Below are 13836 nucleotides of genomic sequence, written 5' to 3' on the forward strand. Positions count from 1 at the left end.
CACCTCATGGTATACTTCCCCATAGGGCATTACCTTACGGACATCCTTATCTTCACTATGCCTGCCCTGTTAAGATTTGTCTTTTAGGCATCGCTGTTTTCTCCCCTTTAATTAAGCAAATGTAACTAAATTTCTAGAATGTGTATATTTTTCTTTAATTTCTTTACTTTGCCAAAGATACCATGAAGAAAATTCCAGCTGGGACAAAATGCCAAGCATACTGCAGACAGCCACAAGAAACTAAAATACAGCTTCTCCAGGTAATGTTACCTGCTGCAGACTAGCATAGCTGGGAGTGACAATGTTCAGGTCTGAAAAGTTCCAGAAAGTGCAGGGATCATAACAAACATTTCTTTAGAAGGAATGCAAGACAAGCAAGGGCATGCTGAGCCTCCATAACTGATATATATGCATGTATTCATTCACAAGCTGAATTGTAATTATCTTCCTTCGGGGGGGTTTCAACTGAGCCAGTGGCACAGTATAATAACAAGATATAATTACTAGATAAAAGCTCATCCCTCAGACCCCACGCCCCATAAAAAAAGAGCTCTAACAACTGGGTGCCTGAAGTTATCCAAGTTCTGCCTGTACAATTACAGCAACCTGGAAGAGCCAAGTGAGTATTTAATTTGAGATTACCTATCCTGTAGTACACTCAGCCTCTCCCACCTTAGCTCAGGGGTAAAAGCTTGGAAAATCTGATATGCTGACTTCAAAGTTGCTAGCTTCCAGACGTCCATAAAAGATGACCTACTTCCACACTAGTATGTAGTCATTTCCAGAAAATTCCTGAATGGTCCTAAAATGAAAAAGAAGGAGCACTTTTTCTTTCTTAACTGTAATGCATGTGAAACACATATCCTGGCTGTCGCTCATACAAAAACCTTACTCGGGAAATGTCAGTAGTAACCCGCTCCTCTGGACACTTGAAATCCAGCTTAGAGTTTTTATTGTGATTGGAGATACATCAAGCAGAGAGATAGGAAGATGCACAGCACATGTTTAGGTGCAGGGGCAGATGTTAGTAAACCTCTAGGGTCATCCTGAACTACATTATATAGAAAGAGAATAGTCAAAAGAATACGAACAATTCTGATTCTACCAAATGTGCAATATTTTATGGATAGGATTTGTTCCATAGAATTATTCCTAATGGATCTGGGCAATCAAAACACTTAAAAAATGAAGTCTTCTTCCAAAAACATTGCCTAGATCTATATCCCCTAAATTTATATACCGTTTCCACCTGAAGTCACCTGACTGACATGCTGAATACTAATATTAAAAAAGGCTAAATTCAATAAATATTTTTTAAATACATTTCTGTGATTCTACTGCTGACTAGTTAGGCATGTATGTACTTACTGGACAAAATTTATTAAAGATCTACAAGGCTGGAGAGGATGTACTTTTAACGATGAATCTGGGTGATCCAGAAAACCTGGAATGGGTTTCATAAAGTCATTTGCTTTTTGTAAGCAAATGTTTTTATTTCTGGACCAGATCCACTCCAGTTTTTTTGGATCGCCCATGTTTACTGATGAAAGTATATCTTCTCCAGTCTAGGAGAGCTTTAATAAATCCGGCCCACTGTCTGTAATCTGACAGTATGTCAATGGCCTCAATGATTTTTTTGTATCCAAAACATATACTAAAAATTTTTAAAAGCATTCTCTCTGTGAGAACTGGTACAACATCAGATGCTTGGTAGAATGGTAGTGTGGTAGATTTGACAACATGTATACGGTGCAGTTATCATTCTCCCTGCATAATTGGGAACCCTGCAATGATTTTTGTCATTAACAAATTGCATCAGTAGAAAAGTTCTCATAAGAAACTGGTTGTACAGTATACATACAAAAAACAATGTCAATTCTTCCTAAAACATAACATCACAGAAATATATAGATGTTTCAGACGCCCTGTATGCTAACAGTCCTAAACCTTTATAATGGATTATAAATAGTCCAGGTTTAACATTTGGACACCAAAGTTCTAAACCTAGATGTAACATTAATCCTAGACTGTAATATAATTCACGTGCTCCTACTTTAAACTTCACTTACCACAGTAGTGAATCCTGCTATCCACTTTTTGAATATTTTGAATATTTTTTTCTGCAATTCCCAGTACTATTATATATATACAGCGCTGCGTAATATGTTGGCCATATAAATCCTGTTTATTAATAATAATTTATATATATTTATATACACATATATATATATATATATATATATATATATTAAAAACAGCATTATTTACAGAATATAGTCTAATGTTATTCATAGAAAACAAAAGCCAGGAACAAAGGAGATAAAATAAAAATTCTAAGAAACTAAGGGAAAAGGTGAAAGTGCAGGTCCCAGGTGGAAGGACATCAAGTGCAGTCACAGATGAAAAGCTGCTAATGACCTAGTGATCCACAAGGAATGATTTCAGTTTAGCTTTGAAGACAGATGGTGATAGGGTTTGACACAGATCAAGAAAGATGGCATTCCTCCCGTAAGGAAGAGTCAGAATGAAAGAGAGCAGCAATGGTTCATGATGCAGAAAGGAGGCCACTTTAAGAGAAGGAATGAGCAATCCTGAAGCAAAAAAGAGAAAGGACTGATTCACAAAAAAAGTTTATATCAACTGGAGAGAGCCAATAGTGATCATCAGCTTCAGAACATATTCTTTTACAGTGAAGCATAGTCATTGTAGCATCATTTCTTGGAGATATTCTTCAATGGTTTTAGTACAGGGGACTGGGGTACAGGGTCACCTCCTAGCAGGGCAATAACTTTACACTGCCACAGCTACTCTGATGTGTACGGATTTGAAACCCTAATGAATGTCTACTGTGATTGCTAGAGCAATTTAGCCCAGATTAAAAAAATGTCTAAATGACAAATTTACACTTAACTATTTTTTATTCTAGGCTGTAATTTAAAACGTGTGGAGATAGTAAGCATGCAGACTACAGTAAGACCTTTTAAAACTACATACCCATTTCAATAAACAAACTTTATAGTTTCCTAATAAAACTAGAGAAAAAAAGCTACTAAATCACTCACACCAGTGTTGTAAATTACAATACTGAATCTTTAAAGAACATACATTTCCCTTAAATTTTACTAAATCTATGCAGCATCACATTTGGAGCTGCAGTGACCTCTGCTGGAATAACACAATGTAGCACCTGAAAGCTGCCCTGGAGCCACACCTAAATCTTAGATTTATAGTACTAATACATAATATGGGTTTACAATAAGGCCAATTATGTTGTAATGTGTTTATTATCTGTGATTTGCAGGCTTTGTTTTGATTGTCCTACTGAAAGAACATGCTGGACAGAAGATAATTCTCTGTAGTCTCTGTGTGCACAAGCTCCTTTGAATAGAATAGTGAAGTCAGTTGCCTACCCTCGTCTCTGGCAGAATAGATGGTAGGGTGGGAGAATGTTATTCTCAATCTCTCCCTTTGACCAATGCCTGCATTATTACTTTACATGCAGATGGCTTCTTTTAATTTAAGTGCTTTTAATAAACAAATCCAAAAGGAATCAAATCCAAAATAAACTTTAAAATACATGAGGAAATAATATCTAGATCCCTTTTTACATATCTGTGTGTAATGCAGAATTACCAAAAAATCACACTATATCAGATCCTTGTCAGTGCAAACAGTTTTATCACAGTAAACAATTCATCTAGTGCAGTGGTTCCTTCAGAGAATGCTAGGGATTCCTTGAGCAATGAGCAATTTGTGATTCTCAGTCATAAAATCATTGGTGTCATTTATTTGGCCTGTCTGTAAGGGTGACATTTTTTCCTGCTGGCCAGCAATGAGCTGTGTATATAGTAATTGTAACAGGGTTCCATAAGACCTAAACATTATTTCAAGGGTTCCATCATGTTAAAAGGATGAGAAACACTGATCTAGACATTGTAATCCCAAGTGTGATACATAAAGATGAGATAGAAATGTCATTACATAGCATAGCCCCATGCCACATGTAGGCAGTTTTCTGAAATATATATCCAGTGAATTACATAAAACTCAAGGGAAAATAAACTGGTCTGTCTGTCCTAATTAATCCCAACACCACTGATGTCAGGACAGTAGGTGATGAGTATTCTCTGCATGGGGACAGAGAAAAAATCCATTAAGGAAGATTAGAACATCCGACAATCTTTATGGATGCTGTCCAACATTTCTTGCATGGATATCACAGAGACGGAAAACAAAGGTGATGAAGCCCCCCAATGTACTCACAAACACACCTGACATTTTTTAGGTCTTCCTTGCCTGGAGTTGGGTTTTACATTCAAAATTTATAGGAAAAAGCCAAATCCTTACTTGTCTAGAGACTTCTCTGGAAAGATGAAAGGGCCACTACAAATCCGCTCTATGTAGTTGAGAGGAACTTTGTGAATCTGCTGGCAGCACAGCATGATAAAGTCATACTTGCAGATAAAAAGATTATTGTCTGTTATCAGTACAACTCTCTCTTTCTCATTGTTCCAGTGATCAACTCTGCAATGGAAGAGAAAAATACAATCAAATATATATCTATACATACACCATACACATTTACACTGGTCCCATTAGGCTATGTACATTAGATTTAGGCCAAAGAAGTTACTAGCATTATGTTAGATATTTAGCCCAAATAATTAGTAAGGGGTAACACATTTTTTAATTGCGTCACCAAACTGTTCAATACAATAATACATAACTTTGTATGATCCTTGTCACTGCAGCCCATTAGGACATTAAGTGTAGATTGGGCCTAGAATCTCCTTTGCCTGGCTACAAAACTAAACTCTTCATAGCCAAGGAATTCCTTGGGCAACTATTAGGAATGCTAGCTTTAATTCCTTTGACTTAGCCACCTCCCCAAAATTGACTTTATACTGTATTAAAGACATATGACTATGATGGGGACATTAGATTGTGAGCCCCTTTAAGGGACAGCTAGTGATGTAACTATGGACTTTGTACAGCGCTGTGTAATATGAAGGGGCTATATAAATACTGTGTAGTAATAATAATATTAATAATAAATGAGGCCTAGTGTTCTACATATATTTTGTATGTGCATTCTATCACTTGTCCTCAAGGTGGCAGCATATAGCTAATCATTACAAGCACAGTGGAAGTAAATTTCATGCCAACTTTTTAATTTGACTTTATGGTGATTATTCACTTTGAAACCTTGTTAAAAAATATCTCCCATCTGGATTATGAACAAAACTGTAAAACCTCACAAGTTTCTGCGAGTAGCTGTCTTCATTTAGAAAGATTCTGACAGCACCAGAGAATGTGAAAATAAGTGAAAAAAATATGATGCAAGCAGGTTTTCAACTAAGCATAAAAATGTAGAAAACCCACACAAAATCCCAGTATTAAATCAACACAAAGCACTACACAAACCAAAAGGCTTTTGCTGAAATCAAATTCTGTGAAAAGGAACAGGAATTTTATGATATTTCACTGCTAAACCCTAGTTAACTATACATTTACCCAGAATAGTGCAGGATCTTACAGAATAGGTGCAGTGTGCAGTTTTACTCTATTGAGACATATAGATGTACAAGCAGCTTCCAAAGAGTCATGTAAGGCACATGGATATATGTTATTCATTGTATTAATCTGATACAAGTCTTTGTTATGGAAGATCAGCTCTGTACTGAAAGTTCTTTGGATGTCAGTTCTGCACTACAGGGCTGTAGGAGTATAGCTAGTAGGAGTATAGCCAGTAGATGGTCAGGAAATGCTTTGTTACATTGGGAAAAAGAAAAATTTTAATGCAGAACTATTGCTTCTATTTCTCCTAGCCCTGATCCTGCCAGTGAAGTCTACCCTGTAGACTGTGAATGGTGAGGCAATGGTGCTGCACAGCTCCTGATTACAGAGCAGAGTTGCCACTCATGTAGCCAGTGCTACCTTGCAATACAAAAATGGAATACATGTTCCAGAGGCCATATATATTATCATTGTTACTGCTGATTTACATGCCTGTACCCGGTAAATTGGCACCTGGAGACACCTTGTCCTGCCCACTGCTTTCTGAATTGACATCACTGCACCCCCTCCCAATATAGGATGCAGTGTATGGAAGGGGGAATATATGAGAAACAAATGAATATTTGGCTCAGCCAGATAAGGTAAAGAAAGATTTGTATTTACCTAATGAGGTTTGAGCAGTGCATATACTGTAACTGGATTTCGTGTTAGTTTGGAAAGGCATAAATGATCCTTAATTTCAAGAATGTATTTGAGGAAATAAAAAGTGAATGTTTTACTTACATTATTAGGGATTAGTTCAATTAGTGAGGATGTGAACATGGAGCATGAAATTAAAAAAATGAATAGCAGCATTTAGATGTGATCTTTGTTGAGTGGGGAAGGAGTTTGCTAAAACTTTTTGTTGCTCTAAAAAAACTTAAATATGTTTTATTTGTATGAATTTAAAGTATTTCCCACTGACCACAATTCATGGGTATATTTGTGTCTAAATACTGCAAAAAAGCAAAAATGTAGTCAATTGAGTGACTATATTTCTATATTGTATATTGCAAAATAAGAGCCAATACCTGACCTTTGTTTTCCCCTTTCTGCTTTCATGCACCAAGCAGCTGAGTGTCAGATACACAAGGCCAACCAATAATGTATTAGAACAAGCTTTCCAGTTAATTTAACTTACTATTAGCTAATAATACAGAAAAAAAGAATAATACATTTATATGCAATACTTTGAGCATTTCTACCCGATAGCTAAATTGAAAATTGCTTACTATAATACGTTGCACAGTGCGAGCTTTATGGGACAGACTTTACTTACAGTACAATCAATCGATCAGGATTTTGTTTGCAGAAGGAAAGAAGGGCGAAGCAACCTGAATGGTGACCCGCTGCTCTTTGCACATCTACTCAGGCTAGAGGTAAGTGGGGAATCTCTAAGGATCTGTAACTAACAACTCCCTGTTATGATCAAAAACTTTGGCTGACATCACGTTATCAAGCCACTTAAAAACTGTTCAGAGCTGGGTGCAAGGCATGTCAGAAGCAGTCTGGGAGTACAGACAAGTCATACATTGGCATGGCCTCCTGTATAGCAAAGAGGCAAACAGTTCACTCAAGGACCAATCTGCATCTATGTCTAGTGTGATCAGAAGGAAAAAGGAAGAGAATGTTTTTACTAGGAGAGGAAGAAATATCAAGAATGTAAAAAAATTCAATACATTTACTAATGTAAAATAGTCCTCATCTATTTAAATAAGCAGGACATACACTTTAAAACTTTATTGCAATGGTCTGCTTTGCTTATTCCCTCACTGTATAATATTCTAGAATGGCTTTTACAAGTTTCCAGTGCCAAATTATGTCCTATCAAACTCATGATGTAAAAATAATCACCAAAAAAATATAACTTGGAAGAACTCTTCCTTCCATTTAGTAATCAGGATCCATGTTACAATATGGGCAGTGTGTGTTCCTTTAAGGAAATTAAAATGCTTCCCTAGACAGTAGCTGTATCTTGTACAGCACATCCTTCAACAAGCTGTTCCCTGCCACCTGCTCAATGCTTTAATTACAAAACGTATGCCTATTCTAAAATAAGGTGTCATCCAGGGTGGTTCAATGTTTTTGTCATTTTGTTTCTTCAGCAGCAGCCTACTGGGGATATGTTTAACTAGAAACAAATAGAAAACACAATTCTAGTGCCAATGCAGAGCTGGCACAGAACACTCACTGTGACAGACCATTTACTGCAAATAAATTCTTGGTAACAAACAAAAAAGAGCACTTTAGGTAGATGTAACATAGTGGAGAAATCCCGAGGCTCGCTATTCTTTAAATATTTTGATGATGGCATTTTAGTTTACAGTTACTGAATATACATAATGAAACATGGCAAAAAATTGTCACAACGTTGTACTCACTCTGCTAGTAGCCAGGCGCTGATAACCGTCTCCTTCTCTTTAGATAAAATCTGATTGGTTAAATCTTCAAGAGCCTGGTCAAATGCTCCTGGCTAGGACAGAAAATTATGAAAGGGAGATGCAACATTGAAAACAATTCATATATAAAGTAAAATAATAGTAAATGTCATTTTCTGCAGTCATCTAATCATTCTGTCCTATATCTCTCTGATTGCTACAGTAAATATGGCATATCATTCTTGTAGGCATTGTCTGAGGAATAACCAAATAAAGGATATTTTCAGCAAAAAATGTATATTGTGGTTATGATATATAGTTGCTTTCATACCAAAAGAGGTATTTTGAAGGTAAAAATGGCAATAGATAGCATAGGGATCAGCTAGATGATAGGGAGCTGGGTAACCAATTCTGGACAACTCCTAATCTCCACTAAATGACATTTGCAAAAACTTGCTACTACATTTATTTACTACATTCCTTGAAGGGCTTATTTACACCATGACATGATTTCTCTGACATGTCAAACATTAAGGGAGGTAATCAACCAAATATTTTTGAAATGTATAATAAATTCCAATTTAGGTTCAAATTCCATGTTTGCTGGATCACCTAGGTTTGATGATAGTCCATCTTCCCCAGTCCTTGAGAGCTTTAATAAATCATGAAAAGAGGATTGGAAAAGATGAGCAGGAGGCACCCCATCTTAACCCTCCTCCACAGAAAATGAGGTCATCCATGGTTGGTCGTTTAGTGTTCCACCACGGCGGATTGCTTAACAACATCAGGGGACTCCCAAACATATTTTAGATCATTTATTGTGTAAACATTGTTTTAGACAATTGTCACTGAAAGAAGTGTGTCCATTGAAACATTTCCCTCAGATTTTGGATTTAACATCACTTCCATTTTCATTTCCAATGACATTGGTGATCAATTAGACTACCTGACAGGGGTTCTCACCCCTTCCCGTTCTATCCTAAAATGTTTAGTTATACATAGTATAAATAATTGGCTTGCAATATTCCCATAGGTAATAGGTCTTAAGAAATGATCAGATATTTGCACATGATAGTATTTACAGCCATCATGTGTCTGAAAGTCATGGAGTTATAAACAAAGATCGCTTTATGCATTGATAGGCCCTGAGACAAAATCAGTAACAGGCCTCCTCACGATCACATATCAGAATGTTGCACATGGTACACATGGTTACAATGAATAGTTAGGGTAGTAAGAGATGACTTCTGAAGGCATGGAAAGGAACAAGTTAATGATGTTCCTCACTGCTGACTAAATGTTTGCATAATGAGGGCAGCTTTCTGTTTATGTGTTCACAGGCCAAACATTATTCAAACAAAGTCATCCAACGGATTCTGTGGAGATTTAATGGAAACCGAAAGCACCAAAAATCACTGCTAGGCTGTATTCAGAGCGAACAATATAAGTGCAGTCATATTTTGAACAGCCGTAATATTTGAGACTAGGCCTGAATTTTCTAGTCTTGCCACTTCTTCATATCCTGGCCTTGGGCAGCAGAACTTTAGAGGGAAATAGCTGTCACTTATTTCATTTCAAAACACCTATATAGTAACCTCTGTAAATGCGTTCTAGTCTTAGAAAGGAATTTGGAGCATGCATCAATCATGTTCCTAAGACTTTAAATGGTCACTTTCCCTGCTCTAATAAAATTCAAATATCAGATTTTGATGACCGAAAAGTCTGGGTTGAAAATCCTAATTGTTGTACATTGTAAAATTTATTGAGAGCAAAATGACAAAAGAACTGTCAATGGAAACAAAAATCAATACCCACTGAGGGTTGGATTCAATAAATCACACTGATAATCAAAGTAAAAAAAATGAAGCGGATATCGTTCTGGGGGGATCTCCCAGAATGTTCTCAGGGCGTTAGTAAGCTCCTGAATAGTCTGGATAGCATTATTTTGCAGAGATGTCTGCACTGATGCATAATGTTCCAGATGATCTCTATTGGATTCTAGTCTAGTCCATGGCATCAATGCCTTAACCATCCAGAAACTGCCTATGCACTCTGATCATATGAGGCTGGGATTGGGCCGTACCAGGAATAATACAGGCACCAATGTAAGGTCCGATAATAATAATTCCGGTGCCCAACAGCAGCCAGGCTACCATTAGCTAGCACATTGAGGTCTATTTGGCCCTCCTAATGTACACCCAGCCAGATGATCACTGACCCACTGCCAAACTGGTCATGGTGGATAACGTTGCAGGCTTAGCATTCATAGAGTCTATTTCATGTCTGCCACTTGCTCACCCGCTCTCCACTGTGAAAAAAACAGTGCCAGTGGTGAACCTACAAATTCTGTTTTTCCTCTGGCAAATACCAATCAGGCTGTATGGTTGTATGGGCTGCAAGCACAGGTCCCACAACATGAGGTCCAGTCCACATGCCATCCTTATGAGGTTTGTTTCTGACAGTGGTCAGAACCATACCATCAGTAGTCTACTTGTAGGGCTCTGGCAGTGATTTCTACTCGCACAAAGATGCAGATACTGGTCCTGGTGCTGGATCATTGTCCTTCTATGGCCCTGTCCAGCTTTTAATGTGTAAAAACCCATCTCTTGGTATTTCCTCCATACTTTTAGGACTGGACTGGGAGACACAGCAATTCTTCTTGTGACAGCACATATGAATGCGTCATCCTGGAGGATCTGGACTACCTTTGTAACCTGGGTGGGATGCAGGTACTGCCTCATGTTTCTGTACATGACTAGTGGTGACAAGTGAGATAATTGTTGCCCGAGGTCAAGCTCGTATCTGGTAAAAAAAGAAATCTGATATGTACAGTGGTTCATCAATCCACCAGATCAGACCGTCAAATGACCAATCGGGAACAACCGCTGTGCATTTCAATGAAGAGCACAATGGCGTGCCACCCCCCCACCTTCATTGGGCATAATAGTGCTGTGTGTACAGAATTCATTAGTTCATCTGTCACTGGAAATAATAAGGAAAGATTGATTGCCAGTGACAACTCTCTGATGTCCATTGGTCTTCAGAAGGGTGGAAGTTAATGGTTCGTATAACAGTCATAGTACTCTATTTTCTTCAAAGCCACATGCTATCTTATCTGTACCAAAATATCCAGAAAAATGAAAATCAAATTTGTCACCAATCTGAGAATATGCAGTGAATGCATACAGCCAGTTGCTCCTCCTGCAAACACCTAAAACTAATTGCAAGTTTCCAAACCATAATGCCATAAGGTGTCAATGACCTTCTAAACTTTAGCTATCGCCTATGTGGGCTATACTTAATTTTATGTCATTCTAGTTGCAACTGTAAAATATTATACTGTAACATGAACTGTAAAAAAACATTGGGGACTATACGAGGCAAAATTTTAATGTGTATGTACATTCTTGAAGACCACATGCTACATCTAATGCACAACACCTACACCTTCCCCAAACATACTATTGTTCATTGCACTATAGAAAATGTACTTTACCCTGGCAACAAAGAACTTTCTCAGAAGAAACTGTTTGTTGGTCTCCGTATCCTGTGGCTGCTCTTTTTGCTGTTGTCCTGGTTTATTCTCTGTGTCCTGAGTGACATTAGGTACAGAAGGCTCTTGCTTTCCCAATTCCACTGGGCGAAATTCATCCCCTGAAGGAGCCTGAGCCATGGTCAAAACCTGGAGAATTACAACAGATATGTTCTTAAAGATGATAAAAACAATTACATATTTTAACATACTTTAGTAGATGTCAGAGTCGGCTACTGGCAATGTTGGCATCCCACATTATTTAGAAAGTGGAATTCCCCTTTGACAAGCTGCACATCCATGCATGGCACACATAGCCAGCTTTTTGCTGGCAAGGCAACAAGTCTGAGCATCTTAAGGGTAATTAGGCAGCGTAGAGCTAATGAATAAGCAAAAATGTGTACAAGCCAACATCAAGTGTCCTTGGAGTCACGGAAATGCTATGGCTAATTAGTATCACAGTGTTTTAATTTTTTTTCAAGAATAGAGAACAATCCTCTTTATAGCCTATATTGCTGAGCAAAGCCCAATGGGAACTTGAATGTTTGTATAATGATTGTTATAATAAATGCTCACTCACAGTTTCCGGCTCATGCATGGATGTCTGTAGGTAGCTTAACTTAGGGTAGTTTTATCTCCTTCTTTCGGAATATCATACTTGGTCTTTTATTTTGCTCTTGGATATGACACAAGGGTTTCAGAGTATGATTGAGACAATGCAGACAAACTGAATGAGAACAATGAAAGTAAACAAGCTAGTCTTAACCATATCAATAAATAGCAGAGCTATAATTAGTGGTTTCTGTGTGGTGTACAGCTTTGTCCACAGATCAAACGTATGTCCAATTTACTGGTAAAATAAAACAATCCTGCATAATAAGTTAAATACACAGCTAAAGGAAGAGGGGAAAACAAAGAAAAGGGCAGCAACATAGATAAAAACAAATTTAATGCATTGCAATACAAATAAATAGAAAATGGCTTGAAAGGTCTTCCTCTTTTGTCTCTTTTTTAGTTCAGGATATGTAGTCCTATTGAAAGGATGCTGGCATTATGTAAAATAGGCAAGGTTATACCTCAGAAATCCTGGTCCCAAATGTTCAACCTTTAGGCTATCTACACACTTGCAATGCTTCCCGTCCGATAATCGTCTCAGGGCAAAAATCTGGCGTGTGTACAGCGCCCATCGTCCAAACGACGGTCCTGGCGGATCCACGGACGATGGACGTCGAACGATCGTAATGGAAGCGAAGGGGGTGTGCCGCTCTGTTCTCCTCCCACTCCCCTCTCCATAGAGCAGAACGGTGCTGTATGTACAGCACTCCTTCATGCATTGTGCAGTCCTTAGTCATTGAAAAGGATCGTGAAAGAACCTTTCCAAAGAAAATGATTGCACGTGTGTACCCAACTTTACAGATCTAACAGTCTGTTGCTACTGAGTGTGTTCCAAGAGGTGGACTGCACTCTCCTGAAAATAAATAGGGTTGGTCATTTTGCTTATTATTGCAATGGGATATAAGCCTCACACAACCCCTCCTACCCCATGACTAGGGCACAGCAGAGGAACCCATGAGCTGCCCCAACCCAACCTCAACCCAACATTCCCCATAAAACGAGACCACACATCTGTTGGGTTAAATTGGCCATAGCAGCTCATTTATTAACCATTATTGTATATTAACAACCTTTTTCATATATATAAACATATGTAACACATCCAAAACAACGACCCAGTCCTACTTTTCTTTTTAGGTCCATGCAACCATTCTTCCCATCGAAAACCTTTTTAAACTGACTCCGCTTACTAACCAGGCCCCCAGCCGCTAACACGCCGCCTCAGGGACGATTTTAGCGGATAACCCCTTTTAACCTCTAGCCCCCACAACAACCGAGTGTCGTGCAGGACCACCATTAATGAAACAGTGCTATACGATCGTTCATATATATCGTGCAGGAACGTTCGTCGTTCGTTTTCCGACGATAATAATTGGAAGTGTGTACGTAGCTTTAATCTACATGGACTGTTTTCCCAGCGTTTAACCTGAGGCTTTTAAAGCCCATGTTTGAAATTCCCATGCATTCCAATGGGCTAATCTACACCAGGACGTTTCCTTCAGGCACTTTTATCTTAAACGTGGCTTGCAATGTTTAAAAAATTAAAACGCTGGATAAACGCGGGGAAATGCATGAAAACACTTCCATTGAATTCAATGGAGGCTTTTTCAAGCGTTTTTCAGCTTTTTATGAAAGCTTCCATTGAAAACAATGGGGGCTTTTATAAACGTTTTTAGCAGGACTTTGGACCCTTGAAGCCCCCTTTATTAAGGAGACTCCCAGATCTCCACCACCCCACCGTGGGGAATGAGTACA

The 13836-nt window shown here is 38.1% G+C and overlaps 1 protein-coding gene across 1 annotated transcript in view; it reads right to left on the reverse strand.

The window, feature by feature from the left end:
- Positions 1-13836, reverse strand: part of TPRG1 (tumor protein p63 regulated 1) — a 38187-nt gene that overhangs the window by 20491 nt on the left and 3860 nt on the right. Inside the window, exons 2-4 of the mRNA XM_072408250.1 lie at positions 11431-11616; positions 7938-8029; positions 4348-4524 (exon numbers count right to left, since the gene is read on the reverse strand). Coding sequence (XP_072264351.1) covers positions 4348-4524; positions 7938-8029; positions 11431-11607 — 446 coding nt within the window. The 5' untranslated portion in view covers positions 11608-11616. The remainder of the gene's footprint in view (positions 1-4347; positions 4525-7937; positions 8030-11430; positions 11617-13836) is intronic.

This window comes from Pyxicephalus adspersus, chromosome 4, assembly GCF_032062135.1.
Source record: "Pyxicephalus adspersus chromosome 4, UCB_Pads_2.0, whole genome shotgun sequence".
Lineage (NCBI taxonomy): Eukaryota > Metazoa > Chordata > Amphibia > Anura > Pyxicephalidae > Pyxicephalus > Pyxicephalus adspersus.